This window comes from Urocitellus parryii, chromosome 7 (assembly GCF_045843805.1).
Source record: "Urocitellus parryii isolate mUroPar1 chromosome 7, mUroPar1.hap1, whole genome shotgun sequence".
Classification (NCBI taxonomy): domain Eukaryota; kingdom Metazoa; phylum Chordata; class Mammalia; order Rodentia; family Sciuridae; genus Urocitellus; species Urocitellus parryii.
In genome coordinates, this window is record NC_135537.1 from 143,496,088 (window position 1) to 143,523,558 (window position 27,471).

At 36.7% G+C, this 27,471-nt stretch overlaps 1 protein-coding gene across 9 annotated transcripts in view; it reads left to right on the forward strand.

Moving 5' to 3' along the window:
• Positions 1-3,288: 3,288 nt before the first annotated feature.
• Positions 3,289-27,471, forward strand: part of Rhot1 (ras homolog family member T1) — a 71,311-nt gene continuing 47,128 nt past the window's right edge. For 5 of the 9 annotated variants that reach the window (XR_013343881.1, XM_077800410.1, XM_077800407.1 and 2 more), the window contains exons 1-6: positions 3,291-3,704; positions 20,027-20,085; positions 22,876-22,957; positions 26,574-26,617; positions 26,922-26,975; positions 27,129-27,181. Coding sequence is in view for 8 of the 9 variants with exons in the window: in XM_077800410.1 (XP_077656536.1) it covers positions 3,629-3,704; positions 20,027-20,085; positions 22,876-22,957; positions 26,574-26,617; positions 26,922-26,975; positions 27,129-27,181 (368 nt within the window). In the remaining variant the exon portion in view is untranslated. Of the gene's footprint in view, positions 3,705-20,026; positions 20,086-22,875; positions 22,958-26,573; positions 26,618-26,921; positions 26,976-27,128; positions 27,182-27,471 lie in introns of all 9 variants that reach the window. The other 4 variants (XM_077800412.1, XM_077800413.1, XM_077800414.1 and 1 more) reach the window with 3 other exon arrangements.

Consider the following 27,471-nt stretch of genomic DNA (forward strand, 5'->3'; position numbering starts at 1 on the left):
TTGGGTAATTTTGGTCACAGCAAAGCAAAAGCTGACTAACACAGCAGGGGAGGGAAACTCTGGCATATGAGACTCCTTCTCTCCCACTTAAGCAAGTGCCAGCCTTGGTTTGTGCTAAACCATATTCTCTGCCCACTGAAAGTGCTTGTCATTGCCTCCTTTCTGCCGCCCATGAGTCTAGATTTTTTTTTTTAGACCATATTTTTAAGTAAAGTATTTATAAAGGAGTTTTTGCCAACATTATCTCTACAATTTCCTCCAAATAAACTCTTCTCCCTCGTCAGCTGCCTAACAGGCATTTTCCTTAATAAAAAATGCAAAGGCTTTAACCAGCACACATCAATCAGTGTACTGGATTGCTAAGCTATAGATGTATTAAATGCATGTTCAGCTTTTCAATTTATGATGAGTTTTCATGGATGTAACTCCATTATAAATTGAGGAGAAACTGAACCTAATTTCATGGAATTTCCCAAACAACTGCAAAGAAGACATCAGTCTTCATTTGGTAAAGAGAAAAGGGAGGCAAAAAGGTAACATGAGTTCTAAAGACTTATTACACCTTATTTGCATTCACCTGGGAATATGACTTTTTTTTTTTTTTTTTTTTTTTTTGCAGTACTTAGGGTAGAACCCAGGAGTGCTCTACCACTGAGTTTCATTTCTGCTTTTTTTATTTTGAGATTTCACTAAATTGCCCAGGTTGTCCTCAAACTTGCAAAGTTCCTGCCTCAGCCTCCAGAGTTACTGGGATTATAGATGTGTGCCACTGCAACCAAATGGTTTATAACTTCTTTTTTTTTCTTTATTTAATTTATTTATTTATATGTGGTGTTGAGGATCGAACCCAGGGCCTTGCACGTGCTAGGCAAGTGCTCTACTGCCTGAGCCACAACCCCAGCCCAGAATATAACTTCTTTATCTCCCAGTTAACAATGATTATGTCTTTCCCATCTCCCTCCTTATCATATCACAGACTCAGTGAGTTTTTCAAAGGGTTTCCTCCCCTGTATTCGTTTGGGACATCAAACGGCTAAGATGATGAAATACTGTAGTGATATAACATATGTGCCTCAAAACCTGTGGATTGCAACTTTTCAGTGAACTTTTATGATCATAGTGATCGCTGAGATCAATAGAGCACACACTGAGGCTAGCACTGACCTAAATGCTTGACATGCATTATCTTTTTTTTTTTTAAACTGAGAATTGAATGTTTTACCACTGAGCTACATCCTCAGTCCTTTTTATTTTGAAACAGAATCTTGCTAAATTGCATATGGCCTCACTAAATTGCTGAGACTAGCCTCAAACTTGCAATTCTCCTGTCTCAGTCTCACAAGTCACTGGGATTACAGGAATGCGATACCATGCCCAGAAGCATGCATTATTTTATTTACTCTTCATAACCACAGTAAGAGGTAGGTATTATCATTGATATATTACAGATGAAGGAAAAGGCTAGAGAAGTAACAGAACCTACTCAGGATCACATAGCTATTAGGTGATGGAATCTGGATTCAAACCCAGGAGATTGGTCAGAAGTTTTGAACTACTGCAGAAGACCACATGACTTCTTCTAAGAGAAGTGTGATCAGTATTATGCACATTTTATTACCTTCAAAATTTTATTATGTAATATTTTAGATAGAAAAAGGTACATTATGCACAATGTTTCATTAGTGCAATATATAGATGTATGTTTGCATACACACACACACACACACATATATATATATATACATATATATATATATATATATATATATATATATATATATATATATATAATAGTTTTGTGCCACTTAATGACGGATATGTTTTAAGAAATGTGTTAGGTGATTTTATAATTGTGCAAACATTATAGAGTGTGTTATCACAAACCTAGATAGTATAGCCTACTAGGGAATGTAGCTCAGTGGTAGAGTGCTTGTCCAGTATGCACCAGGTCCTGGGTTCAATCCCCAGCACCGCCTCCCACCACCACCACCAAAAAAAAAAAAAAAAAAAATAGCATCACCTACTATATACCTGAGCTATAGGTAAAGCCACTGTGCTATATGCAGTCCATCATTGACCAAAATGACTTTATGTGGAACATTACTATATATCTATCACAAAGTGTGTGTCGAGAATTAGGATGTAGTAACAAATTACCCCAGATGAAGAGGGTCAGGAGAAAGTTTAGGGCAATGTTAGAAAATCAGTTACAGTATATTATCCATTTCCACTTATGCGTCTAGCATTATCCTAGTCAAGAGAAGTATTAGAAGACCCTGCCATAAAATAAACCACATAGCCTATTGTGGTGGCAGCACCTGTAATCCCAGCCGCTCTGCAGACTGGGACAGGAGGATCACAGGTTCAAAGCCAGCCTCAGCAGCTTAAGCAAAAACCTTAAGTTTTTTTGTAAGAAAACTTAAGCAAAAAGGTAAGGGGTCGGGGGATGTTGTCGGTGGTTAGCTCCCTTGGATTCAACCACTCCCGGTACCAAATAAAATAAGCCGCATAGAGGAAAGTCACTTAGTTTTGTTACCCAAAAAAAAAAAAAAAAAAAAAAAAAAAATTGGTCTCTCTCTCTCTTTTTTTTTTTTTTTTGTACTGAAGATTGAATCCCAGCCTGTTTCTCATTTTTAAAATTTTGAGACAGGGTTTTGCTAAATTGTTCAGGACCACCTTAAATTGCCCAGGCTGGCTTTGAACTTGTGATTCTCCTGCCTCAGTTTTTTTTTTTTTTAATATTTATTTATTTATTTTTTAGTTATTGGCAGACACAACATCTTTGTATGTGGTGCTGAGGATCGAACCCGGCCGCACGCATGCCAGGCGAGCGCGCTACCGCTTGAGCCACATCCCCAGCCCCCTGCCTCAGCTTCTTGAGAGGCTGGGATTACTGGTATGAGCCACTGGGCCTGGCCAATTGGTCTGTTTGTACAGCATAAAAACTAACATTTTATAATTGTATCCTATAGACATAAAGGCAAAAAGCAGGTACAGTGATGGGCTCTGGGTGGTGTACAGGGCCAGACCTTGGGAGCCAGTCATCCCATTCAATCAAGTATCTTCTGAAGGATATGTCTAATAAGATGGGGATACACTTAAAAACCAGGTAGGCAGGTCGCTGCCCTCCTGGGGCCTATCGTCTGGCGAGAACCCTGCTCTGAGTCATTGACAAGCTCTAGCTATGTGACCTTGGATAAGAAAATTCTCCGCTCCCAATTCTGTAAAATATATGGGGTTAAACCAGGGAATCTGGTACTCAAATCCGGTGACCAAGGAATATCACTGGCTGCTGTATTCATATAGGAGTGGGTTAGGCTCCCGGCCCCTGTGCTACCGCAAGCCTGACGGCGGGGGCGCTGTGCAGGCATGCAGAGCGTTTGCGTTCCGAAAGCGCGTGTCCCTCGCCGCATGCCGTCGGCCGCGCGGCCGCCACCGCCCGCGGAGCGGGAGGGGCGGAGCTGGCTCTGTTCGGGCTCCCGAGCGGGGAGGCTGCCCAGGAGGAGGTGCGGCGGGTCCCAGCGGCCGAGGTTCGGGCGGAGCGACTGGAGAGGCTGGCAGGTGGTGCTGGCAGCGTGGGGAGAGCGGCGCCGTGGGCTGGGCGCTCTTGGCCAGAGGAGTTCACTCCATGCGTGCGGGCCAAGCACGGCCCCTGCGAGCCGCCGACATGAAGAAAGACGTGCGGATCCTGCTGGTGGGAGAACGTGAGTCCGCGCGCCCGGGCTGGCCGCGGCCGCCCTTGTCCTTCTCCTGCCTCAGCCTTGACCCTCCTCGCCCCTCGCAGGTCGGCTGTCCTCTCCGTGCCACCAGGCCTCCCAGCTCCTTCGCTCTTCCCTTTCGGCTACCCGCCGGCGGCCCTTATCCTCTCACCGCACCCGGGCCCTCCCCAGATCTCCCTTTCCTGTCCCCAGTGCTCGTCGCAAGCCTCGTCTCCTTTATCCCCTAACACCCGTCCTCATCCCTCCGAAGGTCCTCTCATCCTGCTCCTCCTCGCGTCCTTTCCTCCTGGGCCTCAGCGCTTCCCAGGCCGCCTCCTTTCACCCTCTCTTCTTCTGTGGAGATTCCCTTGTCAGTCACTGCCTGGTAGATGCTGGAACAGCAGCCTAACCAATTGGGATTGCGGGAGCCGACTCCCGGGGAAGCTAGGGGGAGGGGTGCAGAACTGTGCCACTTGGGGGCAAGGTCAGGTCTCTCTCTCTCTCTCTCTCTCTCTCTCTCTCTCTCTTCCTTTTTGCGCTCGCTGGCGGTCCTCGCTTTCTCGGTGCGTTGATTCAGAGCGCTGGGCTGTAGTCTAGCTTGGTGGTAGAGCACTTGCCTAACCTGCGCCAGGTCCGGGTGTTCGATCCCTAAGGCCGGGTGGTGGTGGCTGCGGAGGAGGCGTTTCATAGAGATCCTTGTGCTTTGTATGGGAGTAACTCCTGGTACTGCACATTTACTTTCAACTTCAAGTACTCAATTAGTAATAATTATCTGGGGAGAGTCCGTTAGTTGAGTCAATGATAGTTACCCTAAAACCTAATTCTTCCTACTTTTTTAACCATTATTTACTCCACGATTACTTGGTAGTTAATTTATAAATATCAGCAGGCATACAAGACTCCAGCAGGTATACACACACACACACACACACACACACACACACACACACACACCACGACCACAAGACACACACGATCCCAACCCTGCGAGATTATAAGATTTCACCTTTTGCGGATAGCGGATATAATAAAAGAGAGATGCTTCTGCTCGGTGACATATAGATAGAACAGCAGGGACTTTTCTTATTTTTACTTTTTTTTTTTTTTGGTATTAGGGTAAACCCAGGGGCACTCAACCACTGAGCCACATCCCCAGCCCTTTTAGAGACAGGGTCTCCCCGAGTTATATAGGGCCTGGCTAAATTGCTGAGGCTGGATTTGAGAACTCACGATCCTCCTGCCTCAGCCTCTGGAGCTGCTGGGATTACAGGCATGTGCCATGGCGTCCAGCAGCAGGGACTTTTTAATACCATTGTGTCAGTTACATGACTCAGTTGCCAGGATTAAAATAAAAAGAAAGTAGGCTAGGGAGGGCTGGAGTTGTTTGGTTTTGAATCATTAATTAATGCTCCATTGCTGTTTTTTTCTTTCTTTCTTTCTTTCTTTTTAACAGGGATTGATCTCAGGGGTGCTTAGCCACTGAGCTGCACCCCCAGCACTTTTTATTTTTTGAGACAGGGTTTCACCAGGTTGCTAGGGCCTCGTAAATTGCTGAGGCTGATTACAGGGATTACAGGTGTGCGCCATTGCACCTGGCTGCCATTGCTGATTTTAAGCATTTTTTTTTTCCTAAACTACGTTACATATTTGAAGTTTCTGCTATGCGCTCCCGAAAGTTAACATATATTTACTCTCTGAATTGTTTGTTGAAATTTCTGTTCATCTGCTGTTTGGAGATATCTTCCTTTAGAATCAGAATTTTGAAGCAAGCTTAGCCATAGTTTATGTTTAGTTTGCAGTTAATGAATTTTAAGTTATAACTATTTAATTGTATTTTTCATGGATTTTCTTGATAAATTTCAGAAAGGTGTTATTTAACATGATTCATGAAGATACATTTGGAGCAAGATTAGAGAAAGTGGGTGACTTGCTTAGAAAGCCGATCCTTAACTGTATCTTGAAATGGGTTTATAGTATAGTAATTTTTATGCTAATTTTTAGAAAAAGAAAACTCTGGTTGGGGATGTAGCTCAATAGTAGAGTACTTGCCTTGCATGCTATCATCTACAAGGCCTTGGTTCCGTCCCCAGCACTGGGGGAAAAAAGATCCTAGGTTTAGTTTTGAATATAGGAAGCAATTCCATATTGTTGGTATATAAAAGATCTAAATAGAAATGTTGTCAATAGGGGCGGGGGTTGTGGCTCAGCGGTAGTTGCTGGCCTAGCAGTGGGAGGCCCTGGGTTCGATCCTCAGCACCACATAAAAATGAATAAATAAATAAAATAAATGTATTATGTCCATCTACAACTAAATAAATAAATAAATATTACAAAAAAGTTGTTGATATGTAAGATACATCATCAGCCTTCAGACATTTTGGTTAAAACATTAAAGGTGTTGTTTATTTAGAAATATGTAAAATAGGGACTGGGGTGGTAGCTCAGTGGTAGAGTGCTTGCCTCCCATATGTGAGGCACTGGGTTCGATTCTCAACCCCACATATAAATATATAAATAAAATAAAGGTCCATCAACAACAACAAAATATTTTTTTATACAGTTTTTTTTTAATGTTTATTTTTTAGTATTTGGCGGACACAACATCTTTGTTTGTATGTGATGCTGAGGATCGAACCCGGGCCGCACGCATAGCCAGGCTAGCGCGCTACCGCTTGAGCCAAATCCCCAGCCCCAACAACAAAAAAATATTTAAAAAAGGAAATATGTAAAGTAATTCAAATATTTATTACAAAAATCACAAGCTGTATTCTGTAGAAATGAAAGCAAGGAAAAGAGTTAATAAAACTATATATTAGAGTTTTCTGATTACAGGGGGAAACTTGACACAAGACAAAGTCTTAGTTTTTGAAGGTGACACTTAAAGAGGTTGAAATCAAAAGCTTTAGGCCATCTACTATAAATAAATAAATAAATAAATGTAAATATTCATTTTTAAAATATTAGAAATAGAGTACATTTAATTAAAGTATATAATTTTATTTAGTCATTCAAAAAGCTGATATTTGGGGGGAAATATTTGAGACTTTATTTTTGGAGATTTAAAGAAAGTATCTGTTAGTTGTTAGCTCTTTAAGTGTGACCAAAGCTATTTTAATATGGATCTGATACATGGATTTATCTATACCACTAATATTAGAAAACAGTGGTAGCAATTTGAATTATCACTTGCTTGCTTAAGTGAGCATAGTTTTCAGATGCCAAGGTGAACAGAAAAGTAAAGAAAATGGAGCATCCTCTCTGGTATTATTGTTTTAAAACTTGCTCTTTCATTCTGTATCACTTTGTTACATTTTATTGCTGTCAATTTCTGTCCCTGAACCATGCAGTAGCAGCTTCATTCACTGAAGTTCTGAAATAGTTATGAGTACTTTCAACATTCTATTAGCTAAACCATTCTACTGTACTGTTGAGGTGCAATGGATCTTTTTTTTTTTGGCCCACTTCTGATTCATCCAGGCTTTAATGCTAATTGCTTAATGTTTATTTAGCTTAGACCAAAGAAGTTTGTCTCTCTATACATTTTAGGTATTTGTTACAGAGAAAGTGAAAGTGTCTTAAATGTAATATATATCTTAGCTTAATTATTGAACATAGCAAATGCTATTCAGACCAGACCAGAAGTCAATTACTATTCTTAAGCCAAAATAAAAATTTAAAAATCTTTAAAAATACACTCACATAGAACTCAGTTCTTCAGGGCATAACTTTTCATGGTCAATTTGTTGGCTAGAATTTATACTTAACTAGATTTGCTTTAGTATACTTAACAGGTATCCTTGTTACAGTAGAATTAGCAAGCACTGTATTACCCTTTTATCTAAATCATGTTGCTACATTAGTAGATTAATGAAGGCTTGAGATATATTTGTCTTCTACTGGTAAAAGTCATTAAGAAAATGGAACTGTTATTTTGTTTTCCAAAGAATCTGGTACCTCTAACCTGGTTTGTCTTACCTAATTTATCTCCCCAACTTCCCAAACTAGTTCAAGCTTCAGTTGTTGTGGTCTAGACTTTTGCAATATCTGCTTAACTGGTCTCCCTCCTACTTTTGTTCATTCTCTGTGAAGCAGGCAGAATCACCTTCAAAAAATATCTCGGATCTTTTTACCCATTTTAAAAATTCTCGAATGATTTCTACTTTCACTTAGAGTGAAGTCCAGACTTTTTAAATACAGGTCTCCGAGACTCTTAATGATCTTGCCTTTGCTTCACTCTCATGCTACTCTCCTTCATTGATTCTCTACAAGTAGGCCTTGATTTGGGAAATATCCTCATTACCAAATGTATTTACTCATTTGCTTTCCTATTTCTCAAAAGAAAGCTTCATGAAGGCATGGGATTTGTCTTATTTGTTGCTCTCTCTCCAGCAGCTAGAACAGACTTGGCACAAAGTAAGCATTCAAGTGTCTGTTGAATGAATGAGTTCCTTTTTCCAAATGACTCCTCTCATTCATAAAAATGTGATCATTCCCCTTTTCTCTCTCTCTTTAAAAAAAATTTATACTTTTATTAGTGCATTATAGTTGTACATAATTGTGGGGTTCTTTGTGACATATTCATAAGTTCATGTACCATAATTTGCTCTATTTCATTCCCGCATACTTCCCCTTTCCCTCCTTCTCGTCTCCTTCCTCAATTCTACTGGTTTGCCTTCTATTTATTTATTAATTTATTTTTAATTGGTGCATTATAATTATTCATAGAGTGGAATTCATTGTGGTACATTTATACATGCACATAGAATAAATAATTTGGTTGATTTCATTTCACAGTCTCTCCCCTTTCCTACCCTTCCTCTACTGGTCTCCATTCTATTTTCATGAGATCCTCTTTTGAAAATTCCTAATTTCCCTTTAGCTTCTGCATCATTCTCCTTTCTTAAATCCAGGCTCATGTAGTCATTGTTATGATCTGAAGGAGTAGCATTCTTCCAGTTCTCTCCTTTTGTGTCCTTAGCTCCTGTGTGTGTGTCCCCATCCCATGTGATGCTGGGGGTTGAACTCACGGCTTTGAGCATGCTAGACAAGTGCTCTACCATTGTGCTACATCCCAGCTCCTTAGAGTTGCTTGGGGCTGGGGTTGTGGCTCAGTGGTAGAGCACTTGTCTGTCATGTGTGAGGCACTGGGAAATTTCTGTGTTCTGGCAGTAAAAGTAGACCAGTGAGTTAGGATGACAATGCCATGTCTAGTTCATGTTTTGGCTGCTAGGAATTCTAGTCCTTGTCAAGAAATCAGCTTTTCCTTGAAACATCAGAGGCTTTTCTAGAGTATGGAAGTGGTTGAGGAATGATTCTTTAGCTGTAGAGTAGGTTTGAGTCTAAGAGACTTCAGGTATAAGCTGGCATTTATTTTAGGGAGAAAAAAGCCTTTTAAGGTAATTTTAAAGCCTTATTGCTTTCCATTCTGACCTTTCTTGGAATACTATTTAAAGATTAAACTGCTCCAGTTTCAATTACACTGTGTTTACATATAATGTATCTAGATGATATTCTGTGGCTCAGGATGTTTGAATACATTGAGTTCATTCTGCATAGTCTGTTCTGTATATAGAGTCTTCTATATCATGTTCACACATGATTTGAAACCTGCTTTCTACTGTCTTTATGCTCCTTTGGCACCAGCTTTGCACGAGTGTTGATCTGGTTTGAAGGAGAGGGATGGATTGTAGCAGTGGAACAGCCTTTGTCTTGTATCATTTGCATATCATCAGTGAAATCTTCCTTCTACAAATACTAAAGATTATTAGTTACAAATATAATTCCATGGTCACCCTTGCCTCCTCCATGTATTCTAATTACAGTAACTTAGGAAGGGCCAACAATTCTTCTTAATAAAGAAACAAATAAAAAGGAGGCGTTAGTTCTTTTGTCACTTGGTGCAGCAAGGGGTATCTGTTACCAAAAAAAAAAAAGTAGGCAATATGGCTAAAAGGGTTGTAACTGGAACCTCAGAATGTTATTTTTGCTTCATGATTATCAGGACTTTGCTGTCATTTGGAACTAGAAGTTTACAAGATGTGATGAAAATACAAAGGAATTTGTAGACTGGATAAATCTAGATAATTTGTTCTATAGTAATGAATTATGTTTTTCATGGATGACCTACTTAGAAGCTTGGAGTCTCAGAACTGTAGCATGTGGTGTTGAACGATGAATCACAGGCCTCTGTCTTTGGTTGTAATTGTGGCTTTGCTTTTAGTAGATCACTTCAATATTTCTCAGGCAAAATAGAAGAAATAGAGAACATTAAATAACTGGCTGAGAAAGAATAATTTTTTTCTTTTCTACATTAATATTAATACTTACATCAAGTCTTTACTTCAAATGAATTTATATTGTACTTTATTTCATTATAAAATTTTATTTGTAATAAATTATAGATTTTATTATTAAAATGTTTATATATAATATTTGCACTACAATCTTTATGTTAAATATAACATTTAATTAGTATAATAATTTAAGAAGAGCTTGGAATTTTATGCCCTTATGAAAATGATTTTTTTTTTGGAGCAGTTAAAAATATGCAGAAAATATACTCATAACTGCCATTGTTAAGGACCTCTTTTTTAAAAATTAGATTATAGTAACTGTCATTTCAATGCCCCTCCAAAAAGTTGTAGATAGACACAATTTATTTATTATTATGCAGTCCTGAGGATCAAACCCAGTGCCTCACACATGCCAGGCAGGTGCTCTACCACTGAGCCACAACTCCAGCCCCAAGGGACCTCTTTTAGATTGTAGACTGACTTACATGGATTTTAAAATTTGATAGTCTAAAATGTTTTTATTATTGTTAGGGTACTTCTCAATTAAAATTAGCTTTCAGAGGCCTATTTTAATTCTAAACATACTGCTACATTATTTCTTTTGTAGTCTTACAGGGTTATAGGTAGGCCATAAGGGAAATAAAAAGCCCTAGTTTAGATTCATTGAGCATTTCTTAAGTAAATTATATCTTTGTAATCCTTCATTAAAGTAACTATCATTTCAATGCCCCTATAAAAGTAAAATTATTGATGAAATGTGCTCATATATTCCTAAATTCATTGTAATCCATCTCTCTTGTTCTAATTTTGAACTTTTTTAAAAAAGGAAGTCACTCTTTATGTGGAAGATTCATGTTCTTTAATTTTTTTATTTTTAGCACTGTGAATTGAACACATGTGTGCTCTAGTATTGAGCTACATTCCCAACCATTTTAATTTTGAGACTTTGCTTACTACCTTACTAAGTTGCTGAGGCTTATAATCCTCCTCCCTCAGCCTCCTGAGTCACTGGGATTACGGGTAGGCACCACTGTGCCTGACTCATTTTTATTAGTATTTTTTAAATTTTGAGATAGTATCTGGCTAAGTTGCTGAGGCAACTTAGATCCTCCTATATCAGCTTCCTGAATAGCTGAGATTTAGGTTTGTGCCATTGCATGCAGCTATATTCTCTGATTTTTAAAAAATATTTTGGTTTGTTGTTGATGGACCTTTTTTTTTTTTAAATTTATTTATATGTGATGCTGAGAATTAAACCCAGTGCCTCACACTTGTTAGGCAAGTGCTCTACCACAGAGCCACAACCCCAGCCCTGTTCTCTGATTTTTAAAGTCTTTTATTATCCAATGACTTCACAAATTAGATGGGATTTATGTGTTATAGCGGTGTTAATTGCCTCAAATTCTTTTCCAGATGAAGCAAAACATAAATAAAGAAAAATGTTATGCTTTTTTAAAAAAATATAGTTAAAAAAATAGTAAACAATAGAAGTAACTTATACTGAATTATCCCCAGTCTTGATACTATTGTCCTGCATGTTCAGTTCTTCAAACATAAGTAAAGCTGATTATTTTGGTCTTTACAATGTCTCTAAGGCTTGCCCTGTTGGAATAGACCTGATGGCGGCTTTGTACCTTGGCAGGAGCCTGTTGCTATTCAGGCAGCCAGAACTGCCCTTCAGACTAATGAATTGAGCTGTGAAGAAATCTGAATTTCCAAATAAATTTTGGTCTTTCTGTTCTGAAGATATTGCTGAAGACATAGGGGATCTCTGTGAAAAGTAGGAGACTATGATCAGGAAAAAGTTGTTCTAATAATGTGTTAAGGAGAGAGGTGGGCTGGGGATGTGGCTCAAGCGATAGCGCGCTTGCCTGGTATGCGTTCGGCCCGGGTCGATCCTCAGCACCACATACAAACAAACAAAGAAATATTAAAAAATAAAACTAAAAAATAAATATTAAAAAATTCTCTCTCTCTCTCTCTCTCTCTTAAAAAAAAAATCCCCACTGATTTCTTCTAAAAAACAAGGAGAGAGGTGAGGAAGAATGATTGATATTTTTTTTTCTTTCTTCTTCTTCTTCTTCGATTTTTTGAGTTGTTTATGGACACAATACTTTTATTTATTTTTATGTGTTGCTTAGGATTGAACTCTGTGCCTTACACATGCTAGGCCAGTGCTCTACCACTGTACCACTGAGCTCCAGCTCCAGCCCCAGAATGGTTGAGTTTTAAGGGTCATAGAGGGGGAAGGGACTTTGAAGATAACATGGAATACCTGTTGCAAGCCTGAATTTTGCTAGGGGATCCTAAGCAATTTTGGATTAAGGAGCAGTGAATCCATCACTTTCTAGGAAACTAGTAGCCTTTTATTGTAGGTGATTCACTTAATTTTGAGCACTGTGTAGTAGTTTCTTCTGAAACTGGTGAGGACCTTGGAGTGGTGGGACATAAGCAAAATTTCTTCAAAGGATATTAGGTGAAGAATCAAGAAATTATGGGTGTTAAGGTAGGCAAATTTCTCAAGGATCAAGAATAGGACTTGTTTTCCTCTTGGTTACCAAGGAGCATCATTGGTAACCATTTTTGAATGTGTGCTTCATTTTTCCCATTCTTTTTTTTTTTTAATATATCTTATTTTTTAGTTGTAGTTGGACACAATACCTTTATTTATTTATTTTATGTGGTTCTGAGGACTGAACCTAGGGCCCTGCACATACTAGGAAAGTGCTCCACCACTGAGCCACAACCCCAGCCCATTTTTTCCCATTCTTAACATAGTAGGTCAGAGATAAGATCATAAAGATGTTTATCTTTTGTTATGCATAATTATGTGGAATTAGGATAGATATTATGGAAGTTGAGAGAAATACTACCTTGAATTATCTGAAGGTTTAGGGTTGCTGGGACTTTAAGCAAGGGCATTATGAATGGAGTTATATAAGAAAAAAGGACTTTGAAATGTTGTATATAAGTCAGCAAGTTCTAGAAATTCCTGAGCTCTGCATTGGCTTGTTGAGTCCTACTTTGTTCTTGTAGATAGATGAATGGTCTCGCCACATAGCTTTCCCATACACAATAAAACAGATAATTTGTGGATGTGTCTGTCATTTCTAGAATACTATATCTTACCTAATATAATGTGCATTTTTTCTTGTTTTACACACCTGTTTTCTAGGTGTGCTGATAAAGCATATAATATAAGCAGTTAGATGGCATGTAGTCCATTTTTTTTTTTTTAACTGACTTAACTAATGAGAAAATTGAGGCCTAAAGAGAGTCAGTAACCGTTCAGGATCATTATGATAATAGTGAAAAGCTGATTCTGGAATCCATATTTTCTGGCCCAGAAAGGCCCTCACTTAACTCCTTTAATTCAAATTTGTCATCATTCCAAGAAGAATTGTTAAGAAGTATCATCACTTTTTTTTTTTTTTTTTTGGTACCAGGGATTAAATACAGGGATGCTTTAATACCATATCCCCAGCCCTTTTTTATATATATTTTTTTAGAGACAGGGTCTTGCTGAATTGCTTAGGGTCTCACTAAGTTGCTGAGGCTAGCTTTGAATTCACAATCCTCCTGCCTCCAGGTTCATTTATATACTTAATGCATGCTAGTTATTGTACTAAGCATTATATAGCTGTCATCTTAATTAATTCTCTTAACAATTCTATGAGGGTTGTCAGTACTAAATTTCATAGTTGAAAAAACTGAGTCTTGATGACTTGCCCCAGAAAACATAGCTAAAAAATGGCAGAACTAAGATTTTTGGTCCAATTCTGTCTCATTCTAAAGCCTGTGTTCTTTTTCTTTTCTTTCTTTCTTTATGAATGTGTCACCAAAACAACAAAAACAAATACCCATCACCTAACTTAAGAAATTAAAAGTGTTACCTGGGGGCTGGGGATGTGGCTCAAGCGGTAGCGCGCTCGCCTGGCATGCATGCGGCCCTGGTTCGATCCTCAGCACCACATACAAACAAAGATGCTGTGTACGCCAAAAACTAAAAAAATAAATATTAAAAAATTCTCTCTCTCTCTCTGTCTCTCACTCTTTCTTAAAAAAAAAAAAAAAAAAAAAGTGTTACCTGTCCCCAGGAACAGTGGCACATGCCTGTAGTCTCAGAAGTTCAGGAGGATGAGACCAGGAGAATCCCAAGGTTGAGGCCAGCCTGGGCAATTCAGCAAAACTCAGTCTCAAAATTAAAAAAAAAAAGTTACCAATCAGTTGAAACTCTCTTTGATTTTGTTACCTTCTTTCCCTTTTCAAATCTGTGTTATTAATCACTAAGCTATGCAGCTGCATTTTACTAAGGACCAAGTGCCTTGTGATTTGCTGGGAGTGAGGGAGTGAACAAGAAAGACATATTCTCTGTCCTTGAGGAGTTTCCTATGGGTGATAGTTAAATAATTAATCCTTATCTTCTTGGATATGCTTAATAGCTGGTTTGAGTAGTCCTTCAGGAAACCATTGGTGTGTTGGAAGGTTGCCTAGGTATTACATAGGCACAACACTGTCTTAGGAATGTGTGTGTGTGTGTGTTGGGGATTGAACACAGGTTTTCTTATATGCTAAGTTCCTTCTCTACCTCTGAATTACACCCCCAGCCCTTAAATGAGTTACTTGATTTCTTGCTATGTTTAAAAACCTCTAGGAGAAGTAGATCTTTCGGTTTTTCCCTCCTCTCCCCTTTTGTCCCCTTCTTTGCTTTTAAATAGAGTGGTTGAACATACCTCTTTTATGGTGATTTTTGTCTGTGTTTTTAATATTTTCCATATTATTCCCATGTAGTATGTAAGGCTAAAGTTTGTACTTAGGAGACAACCAGGTAAATAATTATCAAATGAACTAATAGTTTGAGTTCTACACAAAAAAGATGGATCATATAGACATATAAGTTAATATTCTTTGTATGTTCTTTTAGTGTTTTTCCTTGTTAGGTCCAGGGGATGAGTGTGTGTGTGTGTGTATATATATATAACTACTCTTTTTGGATAAAAGATGTGCTACAATGTTTTGCAGTTTTTTGAGATATAATTACTTTATTTTTATTTTTAGTTGTAGATGGACACAATACCTTTATTTTTATTTATTTATTTTTATGTGGTGCTGAGGATCAAACCCAGTGCCTCACATGTGCTGGGCAAGTGCTTTACCACTGAGTTATAACCCTAGCCCCCATAGATTACTTTAATAAATACAAAATTTTCTTTCTCTTTGTATTCTGACACTAATTCTCTCATATCTACTGGGTGTTCTACAATTCAGTTCAATTTTTTGGGGGGGCCAACGGGGTATTGAATTCAGGGGCACTCGATCGCTGAACTACAACCCCAGCCCTATTTTGAATTTTATTTAAAGACAGGGTCTCACTGAGTTGCTTAGGGCCTCACTATTGCTGAGGCTGGCTTTGAACTGGAGATCCTCCTGTCTCAGCCTCCTGAGCTGCTTAGTTCCTTGCTAAATTGCTAAGGCGGGCCTTGAATTTGCAATCCTCCTGCCTCAGCCTCTCAAATCAATAGGATTACAGGTGCACCACCATGCCTGGATAGTACTAATTTTCTGTTTCTATCTGTACTTCTAATAAGAATTCTACTACATGGAAAACTTTCCCTTCTGATTCATATATATTTATGGACTCATGGATTTCTATTTTATGAATTATAATCCACAATCATAATTATTTTGGAGGTTTAAATTGCTCCATTTTACTTTTTTTGGTACTGAGGGTTGAACTTAGGGACACTCAACCACTGAGCCACATCCCCAGCCCAATTTTTTTATTTTATTTAGAGACAGTTCACCAAATTGCTTAGCACCTCTCTTTTGCTGAGGCTGGCTTTGATACTCCTGCCTGAGCCTCCCAAGCTGCTGGGATTACAGGCTGTACTATCATGCCCAGCTCCATTGTACTTTTCAAAATCATATTTATGCAGGTATAAATCAACACATGTAATATGACGTTTTTAAAGTTTTTTTTTAGTTGAAGATAGACACAATACCTCTATTTATTTATTTATTTATTTGTGGTACTGAGGATTGAACCCAGTGCTAGGAAAGCATTCTACCACTGAGCTACAACCCCAGCCCCTATGATCACATTTTATAATTATGAATGTGAATAAGAAAAATCCTGCAAGAATATAAACACCAGGCTGAGGTTGTGGCTCAGCAGTAGAGCTCTTGCCTAGCATGTGCGAGGCTCTGGGTTCGATCCTCAGCACCATATAAAAATAAATAAAATAAAGGTATTGTGTCCAACTACAACTAAAAAATAAATATTAAAAAAAAAAAGAATATAAACACCAAGAATGGTTATCTCGGAAGTAAAAGTAACTGTAATTATTTGTTTTTTCGTATTTTCTAAATTTTCCAAAATAAAAGTTTTATTACTAGAAAAGGTTAATAAATACTATTTTTAAAATAATTTTTGATAGTAAAAATTGGCATGTTCTAAATTTACAGATGGTAACTGAAATTTATCTAAAGAATGTCAGGTTATGTGCATTCTTTGGCCAGGTGCAATGGCATATGAGTATAATCCCAGCCTTGGGAGGCTGAAGCAGTAGGATCACAAGTTCAAAGTCAGCCTCAGCAATTTATTGAGGCCCTAAGCAGCTTAGCAAGACCCTCAAAATTTTAAAAAGGGATGGGGATGTGGCTCAGTGGTTGAGCAAACCCTTGGTTCAATCTCTGATACAAAAAAAAAAAAAAAAAAAAGAGCTACTGGAGAACTGTAAATGGTAGGTAAGAGCTGAGGCAATTTAAAAATTCCAAAATTATTTTGCTCAATTTGTTTTTAGTAAAAATTGTTTTTGAAATCAAATAACATTAGAGAGTGTGATATACAACATAATACATCTGGTCTTTGTCCCCAATTTCTGGCACAGAGCTTCAAAATTTCCTAATGATAGGAGTGTTTTTGTTATGAATAATGAACCCCTTCAACCATACTTGAGTTCATCCTATTGAGGTAACTCATTCATGAAGGGGGTTAGTCACCAGAAAAACCAAGTCCCCCAAGGATGAATGAGGGACTAATGTTTGAATTCAACCATATTAACCAATGATTTAGTCAGCCACATCTACATAACAAGACCCCCTATAAAACCTCTGAACATCAAAGCCCAGGAGAGCTTCCTGGTTGGTGAACATGTCAATGAACCAAGGTGGTGGCACACCCTAACTCCATAGGAAAGAAGCTTGCAGGATGTTTACATGGTTTCAAAGTATCTCCTTCCAAGATACTTGTTAATTACCAAAAGAAAAATAATAACTCTCCTATGGAGAAACCTCAGACATCACCATATCCAAGTGATCTAGCTAACATCCCCAGTCATGGGGCAAATTGACATCATCTGCTGTCTGCTATGATGCACTGAGAAAAACATACTGGAATATTCCTGCCCAAAGGTTTAAAAGAATTTTAAATGTTAATGTTAGGAAAGATAAGAAAGGGAGGGAGGGAGGGAGGGAGGGAGGGAGGGAGGAAGGAAGGAAGGAAGGAAGGAAAGAAAAGAAAAGAAGATTAAGAAATTTTTTTAGGGCTGAGGCTGTAGCTCAGTGGCAGAGTGCTTGCCTAGCATGCATGAGGCCCTGAGTTCAATCCTTGGCACCACACAAAAACAAACTAAACAAACAAAATAAAGGTATTGTGTCCATCTGCAATTAAAAAAAAAAAAAATATATATATATATATATATATTTTTTTTTTTAAGAAATTCTTTCAGATTGACAACAAAAGCAACATTTGATCTTAGACCATAAAAAATAAATATTTTCCTTTTCTGTAAAGGATAATGGTCAGACACATGAAATAATAGTATTGTGTTTGTGGTTAATTTCCTACTGTTAACAGTATACATTGGAGTTTGCTTTCAGGAAATATGTGTAAAGGTGTACTTATTTTCAAAGGGTCTTATGTAAACCTATTTGTAATAGATACAAATAAAGATATATAGAGAGATGGGAGGGGGGAAAATGATAATATAAATATGGTAAAATGATGTTAGTATGTGAGGAATCTGAGTAAAAGACATGAATACTTTGTATTCTGCAATTTCTCTGTAAATCTGAAATTTTTCAAAATAAGTTTAATAAAGTAAAATTGAACAAGATCTGGTTGCCAGTGAAATGGTGACTTGCATAATTGATGTTTATTTATTTTGCTATATGAGGGATCAAACCCAGGACACTTTACCACTGATATACATCCCCAACCCTTTTCATTTTTTTTATTTTGAGACAAAGTCTTCCTAAATTGCTGAAGCTGACCTTGAACCTGTGTTCCTCCTGCCTCAGTCTCTTGGGTAGCTAGGATTGTAGGGGTACATTGCTCAGCCCTGCTAAATTAGTGAATATTTTAATTATACTATGTGATATTTGTTTATGTATGTGATACATGCTGATACAGTCACCATTTCCTGTCTATATTATTAAGTTTTATTAGCAATTTTTTGGAAAATATAGCATAAGAGAAAGCATTGACTTTGCAATCTGCAGATAGATCTGCAACTAATATTTTTGTAAAATCTTGAGAAAATTTTTGTCTGTAGGTCCCAGGTTCCTTATCTGAAAATTTTCTGAAGAGCTATATAATTTGGTATTGCTGCTAGGTTCTAGCAATTCTGTGATCATGGCTTTGGACTCACTGATGTAGTAGGAACTCAGTCACACTTTATGGTAAGCCACTTGAAAAAGGCCCAGCCCTTCTCACACAAGAGAAGGTTTGTAGAAATCAGAGCTGGAAAACATCTATTAAAACATCTAATCTGTCCATCCACTAGTACTCAGTCGTTCACAGCAAATCCTCTCCTTCCTGTAGTGTAACCATTGATTATAGCCCTTTCCTTTAGTCATCTAGGAAGAGATTGTGATTGTTCTTAATTCTAAAAATATCTATTCTTTCATATTTAGACTTTACTTTTGAAAATTATAATTTGCTACTATGGCAGAGGCTAATAGGCAAGTTATTTTCCTCTGGAATCACAAAAGAATTTAGATGATAAACAGTTGAATGTCTAATAAAAGTAATTACTTGATAATAAAAATTATGTAAATACAAGTCAAATTTCAGAATAAAAATCAAGATTTTAAAGATAATATATTTAAAATGGAAAATGTAACAGATTTTTTTTTGTTTTAAATATATTTTAAAAGAAAATGTAGGAATGTAAAGAAATAAAGCACTGGTATTCTGTTGATGAAGATATAAATTGGTTTATTTTAGAAATAATTTATCAGGAGGGCTGGGGATGTGGCTCAAGCGGTAGCACGCTCGCCTGGCATGCGTGCGGCCCGGGTTCGAACCTCAGCACCACATACCAACAAAGATGTTGTGTATGCCGAAAACTAAAAAATAAACATTGAAGTTCTCTTTCTCCCCTCCCCTCCCCTCCCCTCCCCTCCCCTCCCCGTCTCTTCTCTCTCTCTCTCTCTCTCTCTCTCTCTCCCCCTTAAAAAGAAAAAAAAATAAAAAAAAGAAAAAGAAATAATTTATCTATTAAAAACAAAAATCATGCATCATAACTAAAATTCTTAAATTCCACTACAAGGAAATTATTTTGTAAAAATACTAATTACTGCATTGTTTGTAAAAGTGAACATTTGGATTGTTTCCAAATACTTTCATTAAAGTGACGATTTTTATTTTCACAGCCAGAGTTGGGAAGGCATCATTCATTATGTCTCGGTTAGTGAACAGTTTCCAGAACAATCCAAATGTTCACTGTTGGGAAATCACATTAATAAGTTATAAAAGTTTATACAATGGATTCTTATATAGAACTCCCAAAAATAACATTGGAGGTTTTTTAATATTAATATGAAACAGATTTATTATTACTATTTTTTAAAAATTACATATATATACACATATATATGTATGTACATGTATATGTATGCTTTTAAATATTTTATTAAATTTGGATGCCTTTGAGTTTAGCTAATAAGTAATATATTTCCTCTCTGGCTGCTGGATTTGAGCTTATATAGAACCAAACACTTTCATTAAAGTGATGACTTTTCTTTTCACAGCTAGAGTTGGGAAGACATCACTCATTATGTCTCTGGTCAGTGAAGAATTTCCAGAAGAGGTAAACATTTTGATTTCTTTTCCATATTTAGAATTTTTAAAAAAATTATCAAAAGTAAGGGCTGGAGGGCTGGGGTTATAGCTCAGTGATAGTGCGCTTGCCTCATGCATGTGAGGCACTGGGTTTGATCCTCAGCACCACATAAAAATAAATAAAATAAATAAAGTTATTGTGTCCATCTTTCTTTTTTAAAAAAAGTAAGAGCTGGGATAGTGGCTCAGTGGCAGAGAGCTTGCCTCACGTATATGAGGCACTGGGATTAATCCTTAGCACCACATAAACATAAATAAATAAAGGTATCCATCTACAGCTAAAGAATATTTTTAAAAATTATCAAAAGTAAGTTAAAGTGAAATAACTCTTACTTTTTAAAAAATGTTTCCTTTTCAACAGTTGAAACTTTTTTTTAGTTGTTGATGGACTTTTATTCATTTATTTATATGTGGTGCCTCACACATGCTAGGCAAGCACTCTATCTCTGAGCCACAACCCCAGCCCCAGATGAAACTTTTTAAAGGTTTATATTAGTTTATAGAGGCATATCTGAGAAAGAATCAACTAGATCTAAGTTTACCAAGTCCTTTGTGTTTCCTGCTTTTGACCTTGTCTAGGACATTTGTCATCTTGGTGTCTTTGTCATCTCATCTGTAAAATGGAAGTTGAAAGAGATAATGAGATTGTATAACTCATTCTTAAAAATAAAATGTTACTTATAAGCCCCCAATATAAAAGAGATGATGAGTATTCTATGAGTTGAAATTAGGGTGAAAAATCTGGATCTCTGCTTGTTTTCCACTGCCCACTCTTTTGAGTGTTTATGCAGAACCACTAGAATTCTAACACACATATTTGGAAACATTTATCTACCTATCTCATTTTACAAATGAAGAAACTAATTCATTCTTCCTTTGCTCACAAATGAGATGAGCTTAGTAATAGTGAAGTGCCACCAAAAATCAGGTGGTTTTATTATGACTGACAGTATATATTTATTTCCACTTTCAAAGTTCTAGTGTGAGGGGCTGCTAGCTAAAAGTTAGGCTATTTCTATGGGGAATGGGATAAGTGCAGTAGAATGAAAATGATTTCTGTTTTTTTTTTTCTTACATAATATTATTATTAGTAACACAGTTTGCATTTACTCTTTCTTTGCTCTTTTTTAGGTAGAAATAACAGTGTAATTTCATTGTTCAGGTAGAAATTTGATGTATCCTGTGTTAGGTTTTTTTGGTGCTGGGAATTGAATCCAGGGCCTTGTGCATGCTAAATATGTACTTTCCCACTGAATTACATTTCTATATGATAGTGTTTTCAACATCCACAACAACCATATGACCATTCATTGTTTCTTTTGCTTCCTGTTCCCTTAAATAAGATAGTCAAATAACTAATTACTTAGTTTGTAAGTATATTTTCATTTGTGGAATTGTTAACATTAATTTATAGTCAGTTGGGAAAGAGGTATAATACCTAAAGGTTTTCTGCAAAAATTTGACTTAGTTTAGAACTATTTTAGCATTGCCCTTCTGAGTATGGATAAGAGATTTTTATATTTTTTTTTTTTTTTTTTTAAAGAGAGAGTGAGAGAGGAGAGAGAGAGAATTTTTTTTTTTAATATTTATTTTTTAGTTCTCGGCGGACACAACATCTTTGTTGGTATGTGGTGCTGAGGATCGAACCCGGGCCACACGCGTGCCAGGCGAGCGCGCTACCGCTGAGCCACATCCCCAGCCCAAGAGATTTTTAATTAATTTAAAAATTATATAGTCTTGGGCTGCGGTTGTAGCTCAGTGGTAGAGCGCTTGCCTTGCAAATATGAGGCACTGGATTTGATCCTCAGCATCACATAAAAATAAATAAATAAATAAATAAATAAATAAATAAAGGTATTGTGTCCAGTTTAAAAAAAGAATTGTTTGCTAATTTCTTTTCTTTTTCTTTTTCTTTTTTTTTTAATATATAGTCTTGGGGCTGGGGAACATAGCTCAGTTGGTAGAATTTAGGTGCACTCTACCACCGAGCTAAGTGGTTCTTTCTTTCCAGCCCCTTTTTATTAAATTTTCATTTAGAGACAGCATCTTGCTAAGTCTCTGGGGCTAGCCTCAAACTTGCAGTTTTCCTGCCTCAGCCTCCTGAGTCTGTAACTACATATGTGTGCCAACATACTAGCTGAAAAATGAGATTATTAAGCATATGGCACATTAGGCAGCCAACTAGTTAACTTCTAGAAGTTAATTTGATAATTTACTGATTAATTTAAATATTGCTTTGTTTTTTGTGGGTTTTTTTTTTTTTTTCCAGTTCTTGAGATGGAACCCATGGCCTTGTACATTCTAGGCAAGTGTTCTAAACTTAGCTACACCTCCAGCTCCTGAAAATTGTGTTGGATTACCATAGCTCCTCGTCTGTAGAGTATCTTAGGCCTTCAACAAAATAGAATGAGAATAATATATTTTAAAAACTAATGTTTGAAACACCAAATTAATTTAAGAATTGTTTTTGTCTACATCAGATAAAAAGTGTCCTTAATATGTCTTCTACCTACATAAGTAGAAATGTGCATTGTTTTTCAAAAGAAAAACCTTTTTTAGTTTTTATTATGCTATTAGAAAATGTTTTTATCATGTTTTTCATATATATATTTGCATCTGTGATAAGTAAAAAAATAAGAATTTAAAAAGTTAAGATATGAATTTACAAGGGGCTAATATAAATAAATTTATATAATCTGCTAACGAATTTGATAATATCCCGTAATTTTTTCCTTTTCTGCGTTTGTTTGCAAAAAAGGTTCCTCCTCGGGCAGAAGAAATCACCATTCCAGCTGACGTCACCCCTGAGAGAGTTCCAACACACATTGTAGATTACTCAGGTAATGAATGTCCTTTTGTAGGTGAAGCTCTAGAGTTAGTTTAATAGTCCTGAAGACAGTCTCATTGAGCTTTTAAAAATTCTCAGAGGCTGAGCACAGTACATGTCTGTAATCTTAGCATCTTGGGAAACTGAGATAAGAGGATCATAAGTTCAAAGCCAGCCTCAGCAACTTGGTGAGGCCCTAAACAACTTGGTGAGACTTTGTCTCAAAATCAAAAAAATAAAAAGGGCTGGGGATGTGCTCAGTGGTTAAGTGCTCCTGGGTTCAATTTCTGGTACCAAAAAAAAAATCAGAGAGAGAGAGGGTCCTTTCTCTGTTGTAGTATATGATATTCCCCTAATATCTCTTTCAGTCCGCATCCCCCATTCTACTCCCTACCTAAAGCCTCCATTTGGTAGTTCTCTGTCCCCCAAATACCAAATTGGGTTCCATAATAATAAAAAATAAGGAGGAAAAGTAAATGGCAAATGGTATATAAGTCATTACCCTGCTGAAATTGGCACGTTTACAGAAAGAAGCTCTGGGTCAATTTTGTTGTCATCCATTCAGGTATGTTTTGATGATTTAGAATTCTGAATTTAAGAATATATTGAATTCTGAATTTGTTTTTTGTCAGCTTTACTAGTCAGCTTTCTGTTACTGACAAAATACCTGAGATAACAACTTAAGAGGAGTAAATGTATACTTTGGCTCATGGTTTCAATCTATGGATGCTTGGCAAGGTTACTTTTGGGCCTGTCATGAGGCAAGCCATGATGATAAAAGCACATGATACAAAAATGTTTACCTCTTGGTGGTCAAGAAGCTAAGAGAATAGAGAAGGGGTCTGAGACAAAATATACCCTTCAAGGGCACATCCCCAGTGACCTAATTTCTCCAATTAGGCTGTATTTTCTAAAGTGTCCATCACCTTCCAATAGTCCATTGAGCTATGAATGTATAATTGGATTATCCATTTATTATGTCAGAGCACTCGTGATCCAGTCATCTTCAGAAGGTCTCACCTCTGAACACTGCTGCATTGAGGATCAAGACTTCAACACATGAGCTTTGGAGGACATTTAGGATCTAAATCATATCATCAACCTTTGTCACAAATAAAATAAGTAAAACAGTTGTCAGCTTGCTTATATGTCAGAAACATATAAGCATTTTAAGCTTTTAATAACTTAAAAACTTTTTACATAATACTACTTACATTTTATTCATTTAATTATTTCTGATCTAGAACTTTTAGAACATGGATATAAATATAATGATAATACTTTGGATAAATTGATATTCCATATATTTTCAAAATAAAACACTATAACTGTACTGTCCAGTACCTATGGCCATTCTAAATTTTAAATGTTCTATAGCTGGGTATGGTGGCCCATGATGGTAATCCCAGCAACTCAGGAGGCTGAGACAGGAGAATCACAAGTTTGAGACCAGCTTTGGCAGCTTAGTGAGGCCCCAACCAACTTAGGGAGACCCTCTTTCAAATTTTTTTTTTTTTTTTGGAGAGAGAGAATTTTTAATATTTATTTTTTAGTTGGCGGATACAACATCTTTGTTTGTATGTGGTGCTGAGGATCGAACCCTGGCCGCACGCATGCCAGGGGAGCGCGCTACCGCTTGAGCCACATCCCCAGCCCCTCTTTCAAATTTTTTTAAACAATTTTTTTAACATTCATCATTCATTCATTCATTTATATGTGGTGCTGAGGATCCAACCCAGTGCCTTATGCATGGTGGGCAAGTGTTCTATCACTGAACCACAGCTCTAGCCCTCATCGCTCAAATTTAAAAAATAACAAAAAGAGCTGGGGATATAACTCAGGGGTAGAGTACCCCTGGGTTCAAATATTTTTTTTAATTTTAAATTTTTATTTGTAGGTGGACACAACAACTTTATTTTATTTCTTTATTTTTATGTGGTGTTAAGGATTAAACCCAGTGCCTCACACATGCTAGACAAATGCCTTATCACTGAACTACAACTCCAGCCCTGGCTTCAATTCTCAGTACCAAAAAACAAACAAAAAACAAAGGGCTATAAATTTAAAATGCAACTATATTTTTAAGTGTTAGCATAAAAAATGTAAAAATATCTCATTAATTTTTCTATTGAGTGGGAGTTTTAATTTTTTAATTTAATTTTTTATATTTTGGGTTAAATAAGAATTAATTTTACCTCTTTTATCTTTTTTTTTTTTTTTTTTTTTTGGTACTGGGGATTGAACTCAGGGATGCTTGACCTCTGAGCCACATCCTAGCCCTATTTTGTGTTTTATTTAGAGACGGTCTCACTGAGTTGCTTAGCACCTTGCTTTTTGCTGAGGCTGACTTTGAATTTGATCCTCCTGTCTCAGCCTCCCAAGCTGCTGGGATTACAGGCATGCACCACCATGCATGGACTCTTTTTACCTTTTTAAAGATAACTGCTAGAAAATTAACAATTACATATGTGGCTGCCGCAGCCCGGCTGGCTGGGCAAAATAACCGGGGGGGGTGACGAACAACTTGTGTACGTTGATACAGCAGGAGTGGAAGCCGTTTATTGTAGGACAACAGAGGTATTTATACATTCCACACAGCTTATCTTAATTAACATAAACTAGATACAGCAGTCAACCAATAAGGAATCTCCACACTCAATGGCTCCATGGCATTACCTCACAAACCACTCTCTCTGGCAAAATGCCAGGTGCCATCCAGACTTGTTTACAGACTCTAACATGTGGCTTGCATTGTATGTATGTTGAATAGCAGTATACTAGAAATTGAAGCCTCATAACTAGCTTTATTTATAGAATTATTCTTTTTTTTTTTTTTTTTTTTTTTTGATACAGACAGCCTTATAATTTGATTAACTTAATTATTAGAATTGAAGCCTTGTTGACTACTCAACATATGGGAAAATATTAAATATACAGCCTTTTTTTTTTTTTAAGCATAGTATAACATACCATTACTAGTTTCTTTGTGAGAAATAACAGGCATTTGGGGGGAGACATGTAAAATGATCTAAATTAATTGCTCTTGATTTCTTTGCTTCCTCATCCTAGCTCTATCATGTATACCCTTTGAAAGCAGTTCTGGCTAGAAATATGTGCTTGATTCTTCATTGTCATGCTATAGTTTTGCTTCTGGGTCCTGGTTATTATTACTTCTACCTGCTATCTAGATTGTAAGCTTGTATTGACCAGATTCTCACGTGGCCTTTTGGACCCTGTTATATAGAGTCTATATAACACTTAGTTTTCTATCTTGAGTTGCTGATCTCTTTTGCCTGACCCTTTGTAACCCTGGATCAGATGCTGGCCTAGATTTATCACACAATGCCTCTGCTCTTCTATGCTCCGGCTACCTTCATTATGGATGTGTCTTTTATCATTAGCCAGCTTTCTTATCTTAGTTCAATTTTCTCTGCTCCTGGGTTACCCTGGTCTTTGCTACCCAGTCTTGATTTCTTTGCTTCCTCATCCTAGCTCTCTCATGGATACCATGGTAGAGCTATACCATGGCATTTTGAAGGATAGTAATTGGGTGTCACATGTATTATAGGTTGACTATTGGTTATAATGAAAGTGTTTAAAATGTGAACATTGACTTTTGTCACTTGTAGAAGCAGAACAGAGTGATGAACAACTTCATCAAGAAATATCACAGGTAAGTTTAAAAAATAGTTGTATGTTTTTGTTTTGTTTTTGTGGAAAAACAGTGATGACCCTATGTGTGTGCTTTTTTCATTTTCTCACTTAGCAAGAATTTTCAGTTATTTATTGTTGATGCTAATTTTAAACATGTTTTTATTGTGGATCCTTAGGAATATTTTTCTCTTTAGGGTTAAGCTTTTTTTTCCCCTTCAAAATTTTTCTGCCTTCGAGCCAAATATATTAACTAGTTGGTAATTAAATGCTAATGTTTGAATTTTTATTTTAAAATGACATTAATTTGTTAATTTTTCTTCTAGGCTAATGTCATCTGCATAGTTTATGCTGTTAACAACAAACATTCTATTGATAAGGTAAAAATATATGACTTTTTCCCATTATGTTTAGTTAAATTTCAATGGAGCACTTTCAAAGTTGATCCTCAATTTAGAATTTTAATGATTAGAAGACAAAATTTTTAATGATGATCTACATCATGATTTTGCTCTTATTCATTTTCATTTTAGGTAACAAGTCGATGGATTCCTCTCATAAATGAAAGAACAGACAAAGACAGCAGGTATTTTTTCTCTCAAACTTTATATTGAAAAATTTCAAATAGGAATTTTACCAAAAAGATGTGAGCAATAGTAATGAGCATCTGAAAACCCTTCACAGATCCATCAGTTGTTAACATTTGCCACATATACTTTGTCAGTTCATCTGTCTGCTTACATACCTACATACATCCCCACACACCTGTTTTGGGAGGAATCACTTGAAGCAGTAAGTATATTTGAGAGCAAAGAAACAGCACTATGCTAATAATTCATAATTACAGACAGATTAATTATTTTGATAATCTTATAT